At 42.2% G+C, this 20,581-nt stretch overlaps 2 protein-coding genes across 5 annotated transcripts; both read left to right on the top strand.

Annotated features, from left to right (window-relative positions):
* Window positions 1-1,055: 1,055 nt before the first annotated feature.
* Window positions 1,056-7,573, top strand: LOC112895022 (pentatricopeptide repeat-containing protein At1g10910, chloroplastic). Of its 3 annotated transcripts, XM_025962884.1 has the most exons (13): window positions 1,056-1,378; window positions 1,621-1,705; window positions 1,811-2,074; window positions 2,196-2,498; window positions 2,895-2,999; window positions 3,125-3,224; window positions 3,654-3,973; window positions 4,449-4,625; window positions 4,722-4,850; window positions 5,940-5,996; window positions 6,641-6,873; window positions 6,950-7,047; window positions 7,131-7,573. In XM_025962884.1, the coding sequence occupies exons 1-11, from the start codon at window positions 1,158-1,160 to the stop codon at window positions 6,866-6,868; spliced, it is 1,989 nt and encodes a 662-aa protein (XP_025818669.1). In that variant the 5' UTR covers window positions 1,056-1,157; the 3' UTR covers window positions 6,869-6,873; window positions 6,950-7,047; window positions 7,131-7,573. The 3 variants fall into 3 exon arrangements, with proteins under 3 accessions (XP_025818669.1, XP_025818668.1, XP_025818670.1); XM_025962883.1 differs by having other exon boundaries at window positions 1,057-1,378; window positions 6,641-7,047; XM_025962885.1 differs by lacking the exon at window positions 5,940-5,996 and having other exon boundaries at window positions 1,060-1,378; window positions 6,641-7,047.
* An 8,573-nt stretch (window positions 7,574-16,146) lies between these two features.
* LOC112892345 (vacuolar-processing enzyme-like) lies at window positions 16,147-20,581 on the top strand. 2 transcript variants are annotated; one of them, XM_025959528.1, is made up of 9 exons: window positions 16,147-16,427; window positions 17,289-17,453; window positions 17,794-17,950; window positions 18,038-18,123; window positions 18,219-18,418; window positions 19,242-19,290; window positions 19,376-19,588; window positions 19,703-19,909; window positions 20,014-20,581. In XM_025959528.1, exons 1-9 carry the CDS (start codon window positions 16,224-16,226, stop codon window positions 20,194-20,196), a joined length of 1,464 nt encoding a protein of 487 aa, XP_025815313.1. In that variant the 5' UTR covers window positions 16,147-16,223; the 3' UTR covers window positions 20,197-20,581. The 2 variants fall into 2 exon arrangements, with proteins under 2 accessions (XP_025815313.1, XP_025815316.1); XM_025959531.1 differs by lacking the exon at window positions 16,147-16,427 and adding an exon at window positions 16,832-16,982.

Raw genomic sequence — 20,581 nt, 5'->3', positions numbered from 1 at the left:
CACCCGAGTGTTTTATAGAATGTCACCATGTCGGCCCAATTCAGCTTTCCCCTCCTCCCTTCGAACATCAGGAACATTTTCAATTCTTTATGTATCTTTTTCCCTCGAGATGGCATGCTTCCTACATGGCAGATAGACGCCGCGGTTGGAGATTTCTTAGCGCCGGCACGACGGCACCTGCGTAGCTTCCGCACCGGAGCAAGTAGTATTTCAGTCCTTTTTATTCTGTGCTTGTGCAGTTGTGCTTTGATTTTTTTTTTGCTTTTATTTTTTCAATATTGTTCGGCATTGATCCATGCGGTAGTGGTCAGTTGGTATAGCTTTCTATTGATGTTTTTTTTTCTGAAACGATGTATGAGTATTCATTGTTATTCTCAATTGTTTTGTGAGGTTCAATAATGATAGTTATTCAGTGTAGAGAACCATTCAATACTCTGAATGCTTCAATTAACTGATTCAGTGTTATGGTTTATGTGGTGAGCTCCATCGGTTTAAGGAGGCGGTGTGCTGAAATTTGGTGACTGTCCGTAATAGCCACTGCATTTTTGGTCTTGGTGATAAATTTGTTTTCAGTATGCCTACAATTCTTGTTGCCTGCACATCAAAGATCCTGAATTATATATGTATCATTTTGCTTCAAATTCTTATCTATGAACTGCAGTTCAAGTTACCTTTTCCATTCCTGACAGCACAAAGTTTATTTTTCAAACTACGAAATGCAAGTTTTCAGTTGTTCATAACAAACTTTTCTCTAGAGATCTTACTCCAATTCTGCACCATGTATTACGTGCTAAGAGAAACTCCCTCTGCCACCTTCTTTGATTGTTGTTTTCCTTCTTCTTCCTCTACAGGTCCTCATCGCTCTGCCCTCCGTAATATGAGGCAAGTCGCAGTGGCGACTTCCCACGTGATTTGATGTATTACTCAGTTTTATCTTTTGTGTTTACTGTCGACGTGTCGCTGTGTCATTGGTTTAAAAAGCGATTGATATCTAAAAGGAAAATCACCCGGTTAAAAAGCGATTGATGTAGACGGAAAAGCCCATTTGAGCCCAGCAGCCCGGGCTATCTCTTGTTCTCAGCCAGTGGCCACTGCTCACAACGGCCGAGTCGAATGTGAGACGGCAACACAAACAGTAGCACGCCGCGGGCGCCGCGATGGAAGCCTCGTCGTCCTTGCCGATGCTCGCCGCCTCCAGCTTCCTCCCCCCGCCGCAGCTGCTGGCGCCGACATGCCCCCGGCGGGCCATCCCCTTCGTCCGCGTGACCGCGCAGACACTAGAAGTGCCGGAGGCGCCCAAAGCCCCGCGGCCGTCGCCTAGGCGCAGCGCCGTCGCCGAGGTCAAGGCCTCCCCCGACCCCGTAGCCGCGCTGAACAGGTACTCCCAGGCACCGCTCGTTGCTGTAAACTTTCAACTCCCAGAAATTGTCCGCATCAGCTGTGGACTACCGCGATTGGTTTTTTGCTACCAAATGTGGGAACTAAAATTCACAGGCTCTGCTTCCATTGGCAGAGACAAGATAACTGGGATGTTAGGAATTAAGATGGGTTCAGTCACTAGTTCAGCACTGCTGGATTTGAATTGAAATTGACCCATGCAAATTACGCCCTCGTGTGCAGGTTTGAGGATGTGCTGCAGACACAGGACTGCAACATAATCTTGCGCCACTGCGGTGATACCAGGCGCTGGGATGACCTCTCTAAGGTAGTGTTTAGGGACTTAGCATTCTCTGAATAGTTTGCGCTCTAGGACAAGCGGGGAGAGTTATCCATGGATAAACAGCAAGCCGCTGAACTTTGTGTGTTTCAGGTCTTCGAGTGGATGCAAGAGCGTGAAATGACCAACGCTGCTTCCTATAGCAGTTACTTCAAGTACCTTGGACTGAGCCGTGACCCCGCAAGGGCGCTGCAAGTGTATGGTGCCATCCAAGACCACCCGATGAGGGTTCAGGTCTCCGTCTGTAATTCGGTGCTTGGGTGCTTGGTGAAGAATGGGAGGTTTGACAGCAGCTTCAAGCTCTATGACGAGATGATACGTGAAGGTCTATCACCTGATCCATTCACCTACAGTACAGTACGGGACTATGACCCTTTTCTTTATCTGTCAACATTGTGATATGTACCACCCCCCCCCCCCCCTCTATTTTATGGCTTGGAGGGCATGGATTTTGAAATTGCTCTCTTGTATCGTCCAGCTGCTATCAGGTTGCATGAAGTTGAAGCAGGGTTACACTAAGGCAATGGGATTGATCAATGAGATGAAATCTCGTTGTCTTCAGATGGATAGTGTAATATATGGCACTCTTCTGGCAATATGTGCATCGCATAACTACTGTGAGGAGGCTGAAGTATATTTTCAGAAAATGAAAGATGAAGGCCATAGTCCTAATCTGTTCCATTACAGCTCCCTGCTGAATGCATATTCAGAAAATGCTGATTATGGAAAAGCTGAGATGTTGATGAAAGATCTGAGGTCCTCCGGATTAACACCAAATAAGGTCATTTTTCTTGTTCTTGTTCAGTTGTTCTTTATTAATTAGCTTGAATGTATATTATGTTGCAATGTGCCAAAAGATATTTGTACATTAAGTAGGGGAAGTGTATTCAAACCCCATCTAGTTTCTACCAGAATTTACCGTTAGCTACATTATCTGTTGAATGGGACCTGGCTGACCTGGATTGAAGTGGCATGGAGAGCACTGGTGGTCCAGAATGTTTCTAAATAGCCTCTTCGCATTGTAATTATCACCTGCTTCTTTTTTGAACTCCTATACAGCTATACTTGTAATCAAGGAGTTTACCTTGTATATTTTGGAATTTTTGTCGTTCATTCAACAAATAGTTGATGCTGATATTCTCATTCTAGTACCTTCTAAATTGTATTGCACTTGCAGGTTATGTTGACCACTTTACTAAAGGTGTATTCTAAAGGTGGTATCTTTGAGAAGGCTAAGGAGCTGCTGACTGAACTGGAAGCCTCTGGCTTTGCACAGGATGAGGTAAAACATGTGGTCTGACACAAGAGTACCTAGTGGGCACGCTTGCATGGTCCCGTAAATTGATCAGATTTATATTTATGCTTGGGTCCATATTATCATAATTCTTCAATCCTTACTATCTGCAGATGCCATACTGTATATTGATTGATGGCCTTGTCAAAGGTGGGAAGATAGAGGAAGCAAAGGTGCTATTTAATGAAATGAAAGGAAAAGGTGTCAAATCTGGTATGGTATATAGCTGTGTAACAAATTAAATCATCTTAGTTTTCTATTTTCTTGTTGTAAATATATAGATATGATTTCTTACAAAAGGTATAAATATGTGATCCCAGTGCCTGGTTCCTACCAATAGATTATTAAATGGTCCACTCACTGTGTATATCAAACTAGCTGAAAATAAGCACATCGAATTTTATTTAAGTTTCGTCTAAGAAAGTTATGCTGCATGGTTTTGTTAGTTCCATGCTCCTATTTAGTGTGATCTAGCTTTCCTGCTTTGTGTTGTGTTGAGGAGTCTTATGTGGCATAGTATGTGGTAATTTAATGATTTTCTAGAGCTTTGCCCAAGCACTCTCATGCAAATGTCTTGTCCTAATGTAGACTATTTGTATCTTATTGACATTTTCTGAGGTGCTTATCTTCTGGTCTCTGCAGATGGTTATGCATTTAGTATCATGATTTCAGCATTACACAGAGGTGGTCATCATCAAGAATCAAAACAACTTGCAAAAGAATTTGAGACCGAGAATGCATCATATGATCTAGTTATGCTTAATACATCACTGCGCACTTACTGCAGCACAAACGATATGGAGAGTGTAATGAGTATGCTAAAGAAGATGGATGAATTGAACATATCACCTGATAATATTACATTTAATACCTTGATAAGGTACTTCTGCAATGCAAAGGTTTATCACCTAGCGTACAAGACGATTGAAGATATGCATACAAAGGGTCATCAATTGAATGAGGTACTTTTTGTTCTCGTACCGTTGATCCATTTGATGCATCATTCCTGAGTTCTATCCTAAATCAAACCTCAGCTATCACATCCTTGGTATTCTGTTCATTCTTGATTGGAATCAGAACTTTTTTCTTTTTCTTATCCATTTGCTTGTTTTGTATTCTTCATGGGATTGTAGTTACCTCTTTCGTATGCTCAGAACAAGTGCGAATATGCAATTAAATGCTTAGATTTTTTTGTAATTTGATTGTTTAATCTTGTTATCATCACAGTATTTGGAGCATACTCAAATAGTTCTTCATTATAGGATGTCTTAACATTTTCCATTGCTGACTGAACTGTTGAACGAAAATGTGTTTTGAGTTGATACACTTGCAGAAGAGAGTGAGGGATAATTGCACAACTTCCTAGAACATGCTTTAAGTCAGCTTTTTATGCAGAAAACATACATGTAGTTGATAAATTTTCTATATCTTTTCCAGGAGCTTTGTTCTTATGTAATGGTACAGCTAGGAAAAGCAGGTTTTCCTTCTGAATCATTTTCTGTATATAATATGTTGAGATACAGTAAGAGAACAGTACGTAAATCTCTTCATGAGAAGGCTTTAGGCATCTTAATTTCAGCAGAACTTCTCAAGGATGCATACATAGTTGTTAAGGTAATAAAATATTACTGCTTTTGGTCTTTTGGCATTTGCTACTGCTATGTCTTTTGTTTGTTTTTATGTCCCCACTAAGCATATCAAATTGAACAGGACAATGCTGAGCTGATATCTCCTTCATCTTTGGAGAAGTTTGCTAGATCTTTCATGGTATCAGGAAATATAAATCTTATTAACGATGTCATGAAAGCCCTAAACCGCTCCGGGTGGCGTATCAGCCAGGTGATGGTTCTGTACCTGTAATATCCTTTGATAGTGTTTGGAATTTAACGCAGATTTCAAATGGTGTAATCATTCTAGATGGTTTGTTCTGAAACTCCAAGAGTCCAAGTTATACCCTATACCCAAAAACTAAATGTTTAAGTTAACTAAAGGCTTATGCTATCAGATACTCTGAAATACGCATAATTGCCAAATACGTCCCTGAACTTTGCTCCAAGGGTCATTTTGGTCCCTAAACTATCAAATAGGCCACTTAAGTCCCTCAAATTTCTATTTTGGATCAAAATGGTCCCTAAGCTGACTTGGCATACCATGTACTCTTGCCATGTCAGCAAGGGCATCATTTAAATAAGTCAGTATGATAAAATGGTAGTTTTTTCGCCCTTTGATTCACCATACCTATTGTAATGGTTGTGTACTAGGTATTATTTATTATTGGATATAAGATTTTGTGGTGACTCAATTACCATAGGTTTCTTGTAAACTATCAAATCAACTTAAAGTATTATTTATAATTGGATGAAACAAGGGTTAAATGGGACATTATAACATATTGACTCATCCAAGGACAATTAAAACTGACATGGCATGAATATATGGCATGCCAAATCAGCCCAAGGACCACTTTGATCCAATGTGAAAAGTTGAAGGACTTAGGTGGACTATTTGATACTTCAGGGACCAAAGTGACCCTTGGACTAAAGTTGAGGGACGTATTTGGCTATTTTGCCTCTGAAATACACAGTTACATGTCAAGTGCACAATTCCCATGGTATTATACCATTACATGTTTCGGTGCCCTTGAAATAGAGGTTAAACCTTGCGCATTTCCACTCATGACTCCTGAGTGCCTGCACAAATGTATTTGGGTTCCAATATTTATTTATAATTCATATGTCTGAAATCGGAATTCTTTTTTACAACCTGTCTTCTTTTTTATATTTTCAGACTTGGAAACTTAAAGTTAAAAAACTTGTGTTTGGGTCACCTTGTAAGTAATAACACGCACAATATACCTACTAATAATGAAATAGTGTCATTTAGGCCTGGAAATGGTTTTTACAAGTTTCTTCTACCTGATTTTGGCAGGTCTTTTTCTGTGCAAAGGGAACAGTGTATCCCTTAGTTTCTTCTGCAGCAACTAAAGTAATTATAGATTTCCTACGTTCTCAACTTAGTGGGTCTTAGTAATACCATTGCTGCTCTGGCACTTACATGTTCAAATGGCTGCTTTCTCGATGGGGATCATAGAAATCAGAGTTTTAGGATCTCAGAACCATGATAAGAAAAACATTAGCATGCCACTTTCAAGCAACTAGGCGGTTGGGAATAACTAGGTGCATTCCTGACAGTGGCGATGCACTGATTAGTTATCGAGGGAATTTTTGGTTATGGCGAAATTAATTTCCACTACCTGTCAAGTCTTACACGAGCTGTTCTGTAGGACATAAAATGGATCTATTACTCTTTATTCTGTTAAACTTGATTGCTTCATTAACTCTTGTTGTGCGCTAATGACTCCTGAAGCCTCATTTTCATGATAACTTTGTGATAATATGATTACTCTAGAATTGCTGGTTTTGTCCACTGCAAAGTTTTGTTGTTTGGGCTTGGGCTATATGTTTTTGGTTGGTCAATTTGGGCCTATACTGCCATGTTTTCAGACTTCAAGCATGGCTCGGGCAATACTGGGCTTTGTCAGGCCTGTCCTGGCCCCACATAGGACAGTTATAGCAAGCATGGTAACTTCCTCTTCCTTCCAATGCTTAACATAATCATTGCATTTACAGGATATCTTTGGGAGAGCAATTCAGAGATACATCCGGAAGCCTGATAAGAAGCATATGCTGCTGTGCCTCTTGGACTGGATGACTGGACAAGGCTATTCTGTAGACTCGTCATCAAGGAACTTGCTTTTGAAGAATGCACAACTTTTTGGCCAAAATCAACTTATAGCAGAAATTCTTTCTAAGCAGCAGACAGCATCCAGGACCATTGGCCAAAGACACAAAAAATGATTTAGGAAAGATTTTGTATATATAAATTGTTCGTATCCATCCAAGAAGCTCATTCATTAAGCCACAGTTTATTGTGCTCAGAATGATCGATCAGATGACAAGGTATCAGTTATCAGCTGATGTGCGGATGTGCTTAGGCTCCTGCAACCACCTTCCATTGGAATTTCACATTATGGCAGGTATGTGTCTGCACATATTGAGTCAACCTGAATTCATTCCCTAACATTTCATGGCTGAACTTGTGTCTGTCTATTATGGCCAGGAACTTTCCTGTGAGAATGCTTATTACACGAGCAGTACAGTTGGGAGTGAAATGGTACAGGCCATGATGAGAACCCATTAAACCTTAGGGTTTGTTTTCTGATCTTTCGATGAAAGACGTGGAATAACTCGATTGATGGAGGAGACGACGTTCACGGCCCGACTACAGCTTTCTAAGGATGCTGCGCCTTAGCAACCGATACACCACCTCCTATGGTCGCCGCGATTTCGTGGAGCACGACACCCGGTCACTAGGGTACTCGTCCTGCAAGCAATCGAAGAACCAGTAATAACAAGTAGAATAAGTACTGAAAATACGAGATGTAATTCTGAATCTCAATTATGGTGTGGTTCTAGAAACAAGTAGACGGGCGGCTGAATCAACACGCGCTAAGGAAGTAGCAAAAGCTAAACTTGCATCTAACAAAATTCGAGTATTCTTGACGGCGGCTAAAGGTTATAAAGAAGTGGGAGAATGATCACAAGGGTGTTGGGGTCGTGTTCCAACTCTAGGACGCGTCTGAACTGGACTCAACTTGATACACAGTCCGTTGGGCCAAAATAGGGTGACGCAACACCGTGGCTGAAAAGGACTCTGTAGTAAATCGAGGACTGCGGTTGACTCCGAATAGATATGGAGGTGATTCCAGATACTTTGAAAAGTAGATTTGATAAGCTTTTCAGAAAGTATTTGAGCGACCAAAACGGAGTCCGGATGAAGTCGTGGCGGCCGTCACAAGTCATGTCTGTCTTGCAGTCCGAATCCAGCCTGCGTGATGCCTCTTCCCATTTGATCCAATCTATTATTTTTGAGTAAAATAAGAGTGCACATGTCTCTATTGTTTAAATATGATGAACGAGTGAACTTACTTGGTGGGTAAGCCGACGAACACGAGCGCAAGTAATAGGATCAATAGGTGTTGTCGAAATAGATACTGATATAGGTGTGGATGTATCGTTGGTGGCGATGTCATCATCAGGCCATTCTTGAAATGATGTGTATGTTAGTTTATGGATAGTCCGATAGGCTTACCAGTAAGTCTCCATGTCATTTCATTACAGCTACAGTAGAGAATGATGGTTTTGTTTTAGTGGGTTGTGCTTGTTGATGTCACTGTACATTTCTTTGGCAGTAAGCATGCTTGTTAGAGTGATTTAGATTTGTTGATGTTTGTACATATATTTGGTGATCGATCTTGAGCATGGAAAGAACAGTTTCCTGAGAATGAATGTAAGATGGATTAACCAAACATACCAATGGAGTTAGTGGGATTTTTATTATATGCTACTACTGTACCAGAATTAGATAAACTCAGATTCAGAAAAACTTTGCTATTCTTTGGTTTATTTTGATTGGGCTTGGGGCATCAGAACACCCCCATTTTCAAACAAAAGAAGCATGCTTCTATACAGATTTGAAAAGCTATGTACAAAAAAGCACACAGAATCCAAAAATGAATAGCAAGAATCGAATGATAGGAGAAGGGCACTTGAAAAATAATCATCTTTGGCATCCAAATTCCAAACAAAGTAACATGTAATAGTACTCAGCCATTGCATTGACTAGTTCCTGCATGTATGGTGTGTCACGGGATCTATGACAATAATTAATGTTGAGTAATGCCACCAAATTCTGAAGGACTATAAATTTCAGAAAGTAACCAGTGTGTGTTGCCTTCCATGGCTAAACTACTTATTTGGAGATAAATGATGATTTGTAGATTTGACTTTTATCATATGCAAGCACAGCGGGAAAAAAAAAATCAATTTGGCTGCTGGAGTTGGATGCCTTCTAGAAATAAATGAAGATAAAGGTTGTATCTATGCTGTACAATAAAAGAAGGGGGATATTTGCTGGAGGTTCATATAGTTCATTCTAAACCAAGGGTTTAGAGTATCCATTGTTATTTTTTTCCCTTTTTTGTAGGATTGTCATGTGAAACTATAGCCTCCTAACTGCTTTCTTTTGGTGGCTCAGTTAAATTGCAATAATTCAGAGATTTGCAAGGTCCATCTCTATTGGGAGGTTCAAAGTTCTTTGTCTCCATCACTGAATCGGTGCCAGTGCTGAGGTGCACTTGGAGAAAGAATCGTGCTCCAGTTTGACAAGATTTATTCACTGATGGTTACATAAGATGTCGTTTTTAGAGATGCGTCCATGGCACGACCTCAGTGACATAAATAAATAGCTAGAATAATTTTTGCTCTAAGGCTGAGGATGAGTATTTTCTTATTCACACATCCCTTTCATCTTGAGTTTAGATATTCAATTCATGGTTGGCTGTATGGTGGGGACTCTATGATTGAGGTCACAGTAACCACCACCTGCAGGCTGCAGGATCTTTTCGATAAAAATCATCCAATCAGTTTTGAGTCCACATATATTCGAGCACATAAGATTCCTATATCGTACAGTTTTGACCAGTTTTGCAGAATCTTGTTGCGTGCGGAGGCTTCAAAACTATGCCCCCACCTATTTGTCTTTTATCTCCTCGCAACGATGATGGCTCGTCTTCCATGTAAGTTGCACCGAAAGAACAAGTTCATTGCATCCAGACATATACTCGCAGTGCAGAAAGTCGCCATACTGAGCTATATTCATTGAGTGGGACGTCCTTTTGCGTTGCAGGAAACAGACTTTCAGGTACCCAAGCATGTCACATTGGTTCCCATCTATTTTCGATGCTTTAGTTATTGTGTTGAAAAGAAAATCAACCTGCACGTATGATTCATTGAAAGATGATCTGCTCGGCCAGAATATCAAACAAACTGAAATTACAGGAGAAAATAGTGACAATTTTTCCCCTGAAGTGCTATGGTGCATCTCAGTTTCTTTTTGTTGCTATTGTTTGGTCTGGACAGTCAAATTTTGCGCTGAGCCCACGACTATCTAAAGAACAACGACAGAGGGAAATTTCTGGAGCAAATTCTGTCTGAGTTCCTTGTTGACATTTTTCATTTGTTGGGCAGGTGATGCCATCCACCTCTAGTTTATCCCCCTCCCCACTCAACCCAGTGGTGACTTTTAACCGCGGCCAGCGGTGACTTTTGCGTCAGCGATAAGATAAGCTACGCGAGCGCATCCTTACCAGAGTGTACAAATCACCAAAAGAAAACGGGGTACAGGATCATTAGGTATGCAGGTGAGGATCAGCACAAGGCGGAAGGGGCCAAGGCCTTCCCACTCCGTGGCGGGTCCATGACAGCTCGTCCACTTTAGGTTGTTTTCCCTCCAAAGGGCGGCTTCCGTTGCCCTTGCGAAACCGGTGTTACCATCTCTTCCTTTCCTCAATCGTGTCTCTGTCAGTAGCCGTCATTTGGTCTATTCCCCTGCCCGGTCTCGGCCGTCAAGTGGAGGAATCTCCCAAGCAATCCCATCCATAGGGAGGAAACGGTCACCAGCCAATGGATTCGGCTTCTTGTGTGGCTGGCTTGTGGGGCCCTGTTAGATACTTAGATGTGCATGTGTTCACTTCCACTCTTGAGGAGAATTTTCACTAGGTTTATTCTAGTGCACGCTAACACGCAATGCTGCGAAACTCTACACGGACATGCTTACACAGCGTGCAGTGGTGATGGGTCATGGGTGTGGGTGGATCTAGCTGGCTCTGAGCTCCACCAATGGCAAATAGGAGGCGACAAGCACGCAACGGGCTGTGAATGATCGATTGCTTGTCGTTTTAGAATGCATGCTAGCAACTGGTCAATATTCTTTACTATGGTTCTACAGAAAAATATTCAAACTTCTCACAAAAGTATACAGGTAGAGATAGAACATATCATTGAAATAGTGTGTTTTTCGCAATACTTTTTCCAGCATACAACTAAAGGAAATGGATGCCCATCAGTGTTAGTTTATTACCCTTTTGCTCTTTTTATCATACTATTCTCAACAAGAATTTCAGAAATCACACCAATCATATGGTGAGTGGTTTGTTAGTTCCTCTTCTTTCATTCTTTTTTTTTTTCCTTTTTGGATAGAACACAAGTTCCTACTCGAGAAAATTTCAACCTACGCAAACAACTAGCTGATGTTGATACTACTTTTATTCCATTCTTTCTTTCTTCAATTGCGTTAATCAGTTGGTCTTTTCCATGCCCAGTGCGGCGAGTGGAGCAATCTCACAAGCAACCCCAGAAAATGGTGGCAGGTGGGATACATGACTGGCTTGTGAGGCCCAACTAGATACGTGTTCACGCAAGGAACTCACTGAAAGTCCATTGTGATGTGCAACAATGACGCCCACTATTGGAAGTTAAGTTATTGCTGCTACGCATTGCCTGATACACTGCTAAATTTTTTATTTTTATTTAACTATTCATCTTTTCTACAAATATGTATGCAAGTAGATAAAATCTACAAGTTATATCTAAAATACTTTTGATGGATAGTTAGATATGGTGGTACTCATTTTATTTTATTTAACTAATTCATAAACAAATACTATTGGTCAAAATTTGCACAAAAGATTTAAATAATCTTGACTTAATATGTTCTTCTATAAACTTGAACAAGCTAGACAATTTTGACTTAATGAAACTAAAAAGTTACTACGTTTTTGGAATAGATCGAGTAGATGAATATAACTGAGCCCACCATAAGGCCAAGTAGTGTATCGGTGACTATAAAACGCGGCAGGTACTTCATGTAGATACCAAAATTTAGTGCATCACATTATTATTCCAGGCTTGAGTTATGATTTCTACTACCTCAGGCCCTCAGCTACCTTGCGACGCCTTTAAATTATGAAAATATTTCTTCTTTGGATAATATCACTACTAGTTCACGGAGAACCAAGAGCAGGAAATTGTCGATGGCTGAGGGGTGTCGCCGTCGTCCAAACGGGTGAAGGATTGCGGTGATGCAGCGGCTGACGTTCCCACCGGGAGCCCCGCCGGCGTGGAGGGCGACGCGCCTGCTGGGCCGCACCCGCCGCCAGGAAAAATATCTGGAACAGCTAGCCAGCGTCGCGAACTGCTGGCCCCGTCGTCGGATCGGGAAGTACGGTCGCCGGCTCGCGGTCCCATCGGCCAGAAGCTGAACCAGCGGCGCTCCCCGCGCCACGTGGCAGCGGCCTTGCCCCCTCAAGGTTCCATGGGCCCCGTTCCTTCTTCCTTCTTTGGGAGGCTGTGCGTGAAGCGAATCAGCCCTGCGCTGCAGCGTCACTGCAAATTTAATCGGCGATGTCGATCGGACGGCCCCCGCGCAGAAAAGGTTACAGGGATGCGTTCCCTATGTGTTCATAGAAAATCAGGCGTGATGTGCGAAACGCATTCTACCGGCGTTCCCTATGTGTGGGAGACGAAGCTCAATTGAATTGAATAACTAATTAATCAATAATACAAGAAAAAGGCACCGTCTGCTCCATTTGTGTTCAAGATTAGTGGTCGAAGTGCTTTTGCATGTGGATTAATTACTTTTTCGGAGAGATTGAAAGACCCTTCACTTAATTTCACTACTCAGATTCGCCCTCGCAAATATGGAATGCCACGATCCTTATGTTTGGAGAAAGAACGTCGTCCTATTTCATGAATCAAACAACCGAGCAGGAGTATTATGTTGTACAAAGCAAAGCGTAATATACAAAATACAATCTACCGTCCGCTAAAATGCAAAACAAAATTACGAACCGAACGCAGCTCAGCTAATAAGGTTTCTTATGGTGGAATCTGCCTATCCGGGTTCGAGTTCTGGACTCGGCACAAGTGCTCGTATTTTTCTAAATTTATTTCAGAATTTAATCGGCATTATTCTTTCAGTGGTAGGCAACGTGCTCGTCGACAGGCAGAGACGCCTCTAGTGACTTCGTCAATATCGAAATCTGTCAGCTCAGTCTCTCGAAGATGCTCAAAGGGTAAAGTTGCATGTGTGTTATTCATAGGGGTGAGTGTGCATGCGTGTTTATGAGCGTCTGTATTTCTACTGTGTTTTGCAAAAAAAAAAGCAAAACCAAATTTCTTGCGTTGCCTACCTTGATAAGTACATCCGTACGTGTTTGTGTGTAATCACGTGAACCATCTACGGGGAGAGAGAGATAACTTCAATTGAATTCACTAATTAAGCAATAATACAAGAGAAAAGTACTAGGCAAGCAAAAGTGATAAAGTACATTGTCGACTCCATTTGTTCAAGATTAGTTGAAGTGCAAGCATGTGGATTAACTGCTTTTCAGGAGAGGTTGCAAAAAAACGTCCCTTCTTGTGTGTCCTGTAAAGCTGCAAAATCAAAGAAATCTTCATGCATTAATGCTATACTTATCAAGCACGATGTGCATATCTTTTGTATAGTTGGCTCACTTTCAATACAATGCCTTGTGGAGAATCTTGAGCTTCGTTCCACACCGGCATTCGACATCTGACTTTGAAATACACACCTGCCTTAAGAGTATAGACCCATCAGCCTTTCGGTGATGCCTGAGCATGATCCCTTTTCACCAACTAGTGGACGCATAAAGCTATTTTTATTATAATACGACGTACCACACATTGGAAGATTTTACACATAGTGGCACGGGTGAGCATCAGGACAATTTGTAGAGGAAGCCATAGGGTGAGCATCGCCTAGGATCACATGGCCATAGGGTGTGATGGTAGTGGACTAAAGTTATTGATTCTTTCAAGTTTTAGGGCACGCTGTTTGCTATTTTCAAGATTAACTATTTACTATATAAAATAATAATATAATAGCGGAATTTGGAAGCATCCGTGATTTGAATCTCATCAGCCGCGCTCTCCCTAGAGTGGAGAGCGGGCTATATATAGCCGGGGCGTAGGGTCTCCAGGTGAGAGGCTCCTCTGGCCCTCAAAAGATTGCATTGGTTCGTATACTTACGTGACAATATTTTTCCAAGCTACGAAATACTGGTTCTACAAAAGTTACACTCTATTAAAGTTGCGATTGTGTACCCTTTTCGGTGCTTTTATTAGTGAGCATCCAGAAAGCGTGCACGTATGCACATACAAAACGTCCCTAACACTCCATCTAAATATCTAAACTAGCCCCATCTGCATTCTGAATGCTAAGCAGCAGTGATGACTCGATACATGATCAAAAGGGTCGTATCACACATGCTCACTGCCGGCTGGTCCACTAAATAAACCGAAATGATTTACCACGCACACGAGTTCGATCATGACACGTCCATAACAAACCAAAGAGGCTTCCATTCTTTTCCAAAGACGGTAGGCGCGGAAGAAGAATTCAAAAACCCAACAGCAATCCTTGGTGGCGGCATGGCCACTATCTATATATAAGTAAAATAAATTAAAAAAAACAATCATCGGGAAAAACAAAATCCCTGGTGGCCACGAAGAGAGACAGCTGTCTCAGGGTTGGTCTGTTGCGAGCGAAAATATCGAGCTCCAGCTAGTGACTCGCCGCCGGCGATCCGTACGGCGGCGGCCGGCCATCCGGTGGACTGGACCCCCGGTGCCTGGGGTCCTCGTCCGTCCGTCCGCACGCTGGAGCGGTAGGCGCACGGCCTGCCGTGGAACGGAGCAGCGGACGACAAATCTAGGACGAACAAACCGACTAGTGGTTGTGCAATCAGAGGAGGGGCGTACAGCTCAGTTTCTGTTGAGCATCATCATTCAGGGGCTTTTGGTGGTTTCGTGTACCGACTCTTCTTAGTACTACTTTTTTTCGTCTTGTTTAGGTACATGAAGAAGGAACATCACGCGGAATATGCCTACAAGCTAGTGGTCTATGTAGATTAATTGGATTTTTTACGTCAAGAGTTTGCATGTCAATTATGAGTACGCATTTCACTTCGTTTTAAAATATAGCTATATTTATATTTATCCTAAATCAAAAGTTATACAGTTAAATGATATATCAAAAATACATTCAGCTAGATATTGCTACCGGCCACTAGTGGTGGAGCTAATAAAAATCTATTAAAAATTGTAGCAGTATTAAAGATCCAAATGCCGACTGAGCCTAGCTCAACTAATAAGATCCTTTGTGATCCAATCAATCCACCAAGTCCACCCAGATTCGAGTTCTCAAGTTGACACGAGTGCTTGTATTTTTCTAGATTATTCCAAAATTTAATCGTTGCTATTTTTCCGGTGGTAGGTAATACCTACCAATAGAGAGAGCGTAGCAATAGAGAGAGCGCAGTAACTTCGTTAATCTCGAGAATCTATCAGCTTAGCTTTTTAAAGATGCTCATAGGGGTAGGATTGCATGAGTATTCATAGGAGTAAGTGTGCGTCTGCATTTATATTATGTTTTTGAAAAATCCAACGTATTATAATGTATACCTGCGTTAACAATGTATCAGTGGTGAGACAACATCACTAGAGATATCCTTATTAAGGCTGGAAAAATTGCTGGTTAGCTCTCTCGGCTCGCAGCCACCTCGGCCCGATCCAATTCCTAACGAGCTGAGTAGAATTTTGTGCTTGTTAGTATAACGAGCGAGTTCGATCTAACTCGCGAGCTGCTCACGAGCCTAACAGCTACGCATACAACAGGCTTCTCAACTATATTACAGTATTTAGAACCCCAAATTTGTGACCCAATAGACCCAACTCGCGTCAACCGAGCCAAACTCTATGTATGGTTCTGAAATTATGGAAATAGAATAATACACTATCCTAATACTTTTTTATTTAATCTGTATAGATGTATATCACATGAGAGAGTACGTCAGTATTTAGCTCACGAGCTGCTCGAGCCACCTTGCGAGCTGGACCGAGCTGAGCCGAGCAGATTTTTGCGCTTGTTAGGATAACGAAACGAGCTGAACCAGCTCGTTATGTTAACGAGCCGGATCGAGCCGAGCCGAGCCGGCTGGTTATCCAGCCCTAATACTCATATGTTTTGGTTCCTCCTTACCGCATTTTTTTGCATTCTTTTTTTTGGAAATTCCTAGAAGCCTAAAATCTGGGGTGCGTGTTGTAGTTTTGGATGAAAAATGTGAAATGACACCCTGCCGGGCCCCGCTTCGTGGACCCACAGTCGCACAGCCTACGGCGCACGATAAAGGAGACGTTGGAGTCGTTCCTTCCCCCGAACCCAACCAAAACCCCCCCACCTCCCGAGCGCAGCTCCCAATTTCCACTCGCCGCCTGCCTTCCCTCCGGCGCCATGATGGCCGCTCGCCTCCGCCTCGCGCTGCTGCTCTCCGTCTGCCTGTGCGCCGCGCGGGCGCGGCCCAGCCTCGAGCCGGCCATCCGCCTCCCGTCGGAGCGCGCGGCGGCGGGGGCGGCCGAGGGGACGGACGACGCCGTCGGGACCCGGTGGGCCGTGCTCATCGCCGGCTCAAACGGCTACTACAACTACCGCCACCAGGTACGTGCCCCGCGAGCTCCGATCGTCGGCTTGGCTGCTTAATTCCTTCCCTTCAGTTCGCGAAATTTGATTCCCTTCAGTTCGCTCTTGAATCATCCATGGCAGCCTGTAGAATCCGATTCGCGTCATCCCCATTTGATTTCATACGATTTGATTTGACAGCTGATCATCCATAGTTAAAGCTAGAAAGATTTGTTTTCGCTGCCCAAACGGTGATGGTTGGGACTTGGGAGCACTGCCGCATCGCTTTGAAGCATGCCCACGAATTTAAGAAAGCAAAAAAAATAGAGTTTTGCCCTTCCCGTGCGCAGCGCCCGTTAGTAGTAATATACGAGGAAGATTTTCCGTTTTGGTCCAGCTCATTTGCCGTATGATCTGGATTCGGTTTCTCTTGTTCAGCTTTTTTGTTTTCTCAGAATGGGAAATTGACGGGTCTCCTAGGCCGTAGGTGACACGAACTTTTGCTGACTTTTGAGGGCCTACATGTCACCATCAGTGTTGCGGGGATCAGCATCCATCCTGATAAGGCCAAAATCTGTATATAACCAGATATTTGTAAGTGTCCAGAAACATGACCAATTGAATATTTTTCATACTAAATGTACAGACAGGACTTGAAGATATTGCTTTAACTATGTTCTGGATGTCTGATTGTACGAGCAACATACATCTACCTTATCGTTGTGTACTAAGTCACCAGTAACATGATTTTTCATTTCAAAAAATACTTCCAACTTCGTGGTTAATAGAATCAGGCGTTAACCATAATAATTGTAGTGTTTTTTAATGATAGAGAAAGGTTATCTACTACTAGCTTTTACTGGAAACTAAGACAAGCTCTTTTGAGAATGAAACTTGCAGGCGGACATCTGCCATGCCTACCAGATCATGAAGAAGGGCGGACTCAAGGACGAAAACATCATCGTCTTCATGTACGACGATATCGCTCACAGCCCGGAGAATCCGAGGCCTGGTGTCATCATCAACCATCCCCAGGGTGGCGATGTCTATGCTGGGGTTCCAAAGGTAACTGAACTTATTCCTCCAGTAAAGTTTATGCTAGTTAGAGAAATTTATAATTTCCTTTCTACTCAGTGGAGTAGTTGTGAAAAATAAAAGTTACATCGTGAAAGTATTATAATTTAATTATTTAACCCCAAAAATATGAACATCATCAAGTACTGCATTGAAAATGACAGAATGCCTAAATTTCCATCATCCTGACGTCTTTTGCCAACATGTTCTGAACGAAAAAAGCTGGATTGGTTACGCATACTAATGTCAACATCTTTAGTACTAATGGTTACGCATTCTTAGTCTTACTTTTCCGTCCATTTGGCTAAAACTACTCTGATTTGCACTGCAGGATTACACTGGGAGGGAGGTCAATGTCAACAATTTCTTCGCTGTTCTGCTTGGCAACAAAACAGCTGTCAGTGGTGGGAGCGGCAAGGTTGTGGATAGTGGCCCCAATGATCATATTTTCGTTTTCTACAGTGACCATGGGGGTCCTGGTGTCCTTGGTCAGTACTCATAGCATTCTGGGACTTAATTCAGATAAATCTAGAACCAAAAAACGCACAGTTGTTTACTCTGTCAAATAATTTCAGGGATGCCTACCTACCCGTACCTCTACGGCGATGACCTCGTAGATGTCCTGAAGAAGAAGCATGCTGCCGGGACGTACAAAAGCCTGGTAACATATCAGTTTGTTTGTTCATTTCTGCTCTGTTGTTGTGATGTGTGAAGCAATGAGTTTGAGCTGTATGCGTGTTCTCTCACCTTTTGCAGGTCTTTTACCTTGAAGCATGTGAATCTGGGAGCATATTTGAGGGCCTCCTGCCCAACGACATCAATGTGTACGCGACCACTGCTTCAAATGCAGAGGAGAGCAGCTGGGGAACGTACTGCCCTGGCGAGTTCCCGAGCCCTCCGCCAGAGTATGATACCTGCTTGGGAGACTTGTATAGTATTGCTTGGATGGAAGACAGGTACTTGATTTTTCTTTTCTTTTATCTTTTTCACTGGATTCTCTTACTGTGAAATCTTGCCAGACCTTGTGAGACCAATTCACATGTAGGGCCATGGAACTGAGTCTCTTTTGGTTTCACTCACATCAGTTGGTTAACATAGTACTTGATAAACCAATATGTTAGCTAACATAGACACATAGTACTGTACAGATTTGTTATTGGAGTATGATTAATTAATTGGTACGATACTAGTACCTGGCAATATGACTACCCTCTGTCTTTGTTAATTAAATTGAGACGCTGAGGATATGCATGTGTTGCTCTAATTTTAGGTGCATATGCTTGACAAGAAATTTATTGATTCGCCCCACGATATGATATCTCATAGCATTTGGTTTGGACCATATGCTCTATACTGACTCCGGGAAGAATGGCTGAGCATGTCAACTTGCCCAATTCCCTTAATAAGATATAGAATAAATGACATACTAGTAGCATGAATCATCAACAGCTATTTTGCTTTCCTTCTAGCTCACAGTCTACTTATGACCTTGACCAAACTCTATCTCAGACCACGTTCAAATTCTGCATCTCAACTGCAAAATTATGCATTTGACTAGGCCAACTATAACCTTTTTGTAGGCTACAAATCTGATAACCATGGAACTAGACTCGTTTGTTCTTTTGTAGTGGTTCGTGTTTTATGTTCTGCAAAATGTCAGCAATGTCAGAGGAGATTAGCGGCGCATAGAATACCATCCATTTTCATACGATTAAACTTTGAAGTGAGTTATAACCTTTCTTCATTTAGTGCTTATTTGAAATTTCTTGATCTTGACAGTGATTTCCACAATTTGCGAACTGAGTCTCTCAAGCAACAATACAATTTGGTGAGCGTTTCTAACTTGATTTGTTAAAATCATGTAATAAGCATGTTTTAATGTTCCTAATCAATTACACTAATTGTTTGATTAGGTCAAGGATAGGACGTCGGTTCACAACACTTACAGCTATGGTTCCCATGTGATGCAATACGGTTCACTGAACCTGAATGTGCAGCATTTATTTTCTTACATTGGCACAAACCCTGCTAACGATGGCAACAAGTTTGTGGAAGGCAATTCATTGCCATCATTCACAAGAGCTGTTAATCAGCGTGATGCTGATCTTGTTTACTTCTGGCAAAAGGTTTGTATATCATGAGAGAGCTAATTATCTTGATTATTATCAGAAGATCTCCACAATTTATGCATTCATTTTGATTAATAAACCAAATGATTGGTTTTTTTATCTCTTGTGAAGTACCGGAAAATGGCTGAGGGCTCACCTGGGAAAAATGATGCCCGGAAGGAATTGCTTGAAGTGATGGCCCACAGATCTCATGTTGACAACAGTGTTGAGCTGATTGGAAGCCTTCTCTTTGGCTCAGAGGACGGTCCAAGGGTTCTGAAGGCTGTTCGTGCAGCTGGTGAACCTTTGGTTGATGATTGGAGCTGCCTCAAGTCCATGGTAAGCCTCTTACTGGAACTGACAATGATTGCAGCTGAATCATGAAACAACTCTTCCTCTCCTTGCATAGTTGCATGCCTGACAAACCTCTGTATTTTCTTCAGGTTCGTGCATTTGAGGCGCAGTGTGGGTCGTTGGCGCAGTATGGAATGAAGCACATGAGGTCCTTTGCAAACATCTGCAATGCCGGCATCCTTCCTGAAGCAGTGTCAAAGGTCGCTGCTCAGGCTTGCACCAGCATTCCTTCCAACCCCTGGAGCTCCATCCACAAGGGTTTTAGTGCCTAAATGATGCACAGGTGAAGCGAAATATTTCAGCTGCTCCACCATACCGAACTCCATTACAATCCTCAGGGGTGTTAGTGCTTGAACCATAGGTGAAGCGAAATATTTCAGCCGCTCCATCATACCAAAGTACAGTACAGTCCTCAGGGGCGTTAGTGCTTGAACCATAGGTGAAGCAGACTTATGCCATTATTCTGTTCCACCGCACCAGATTACCATAGTTATGCCCGATTTCCGGTGTACATACATAGTCGGAAAGTTATTTGGCAATATAATTTCTCGTTGTTGTACATATTCCCGATAGCTTGTTAGCAGATGTGTGTAATTTGTACTTCCAATTAATGAAGAACACATTGCTACTATTTTTACATCACCATCTGAAGTTCAA

The sequence above is a fragment of the Panicum hallii genome, chromosome 5, assembly GCF_002211085.1.
Source record: "Panicum hallii strain FIL2 chromosome 5, PHallii_v3.1, whole genome shotgun sequence".
Lineage (NCBI taxonomy): Eukaryota > Viridiplantae > Streptophyta > Magnoliopsida > Poales > Poaceae > Panicum > Panicum hallii.
Note: the sequence above shows the minus strand (reverse complement) of the source record. Positions and strands in the feature narration are given on the sequence as shown.

What these genes read in the sequence shown, in the direction of transcription:
- LOC112892345 (XM_025959528.1), top strand. Translation starts at nt 16,224, where the DNA reads ATGATGGCCGCTCGCCTCCGCCTCGCGCTGCTGCTCTCCGTCTGCCTG. An exon ending in TGGGGGTCCTGGTGTCCTTG is followed by an intron (nt 17,951 to 18,037) that starts GTCAGTACTCAT and finishes AAATAATTTCAG; the next exon opens with GGATGCCTACCTACCCGTAC. An exon ending in ATTGCTTGGATGGAAGACAG is followed by an intron (nt 18,419 to 19,241) that starts GTACTTGATTTT and finishes TGATCTTGACAG; the next exon opens with TGATTTCCACAATTTGCGAA.
- LOC112895022 (XM_025962884.1), top strand. Translation starts at nt 1,158, where the DNA reads ATGGAAGCCTCGTCGTCCTTGCCGATGCTCGCCGCCTCCAGCTTCCTC. An exon ending in CCGGGTGGCGTATCAGCCAG is followed by an intron (nt 4,851 to 5,939) that starts GTGATGGTTCTG and finishes TGATTTTGGCAG; the next exon opens with GTCTTTTTCTGTGCAAAGGG. An exon ending in TTTCTTCTGCAGCAACTAAA is followed by an intron (nt 5,997 to 6,640) that starts GTAATTATAGAT and finishes TTGCATTTACAG; the next exon opens with GATATCTTTGGGAGAGCAAT.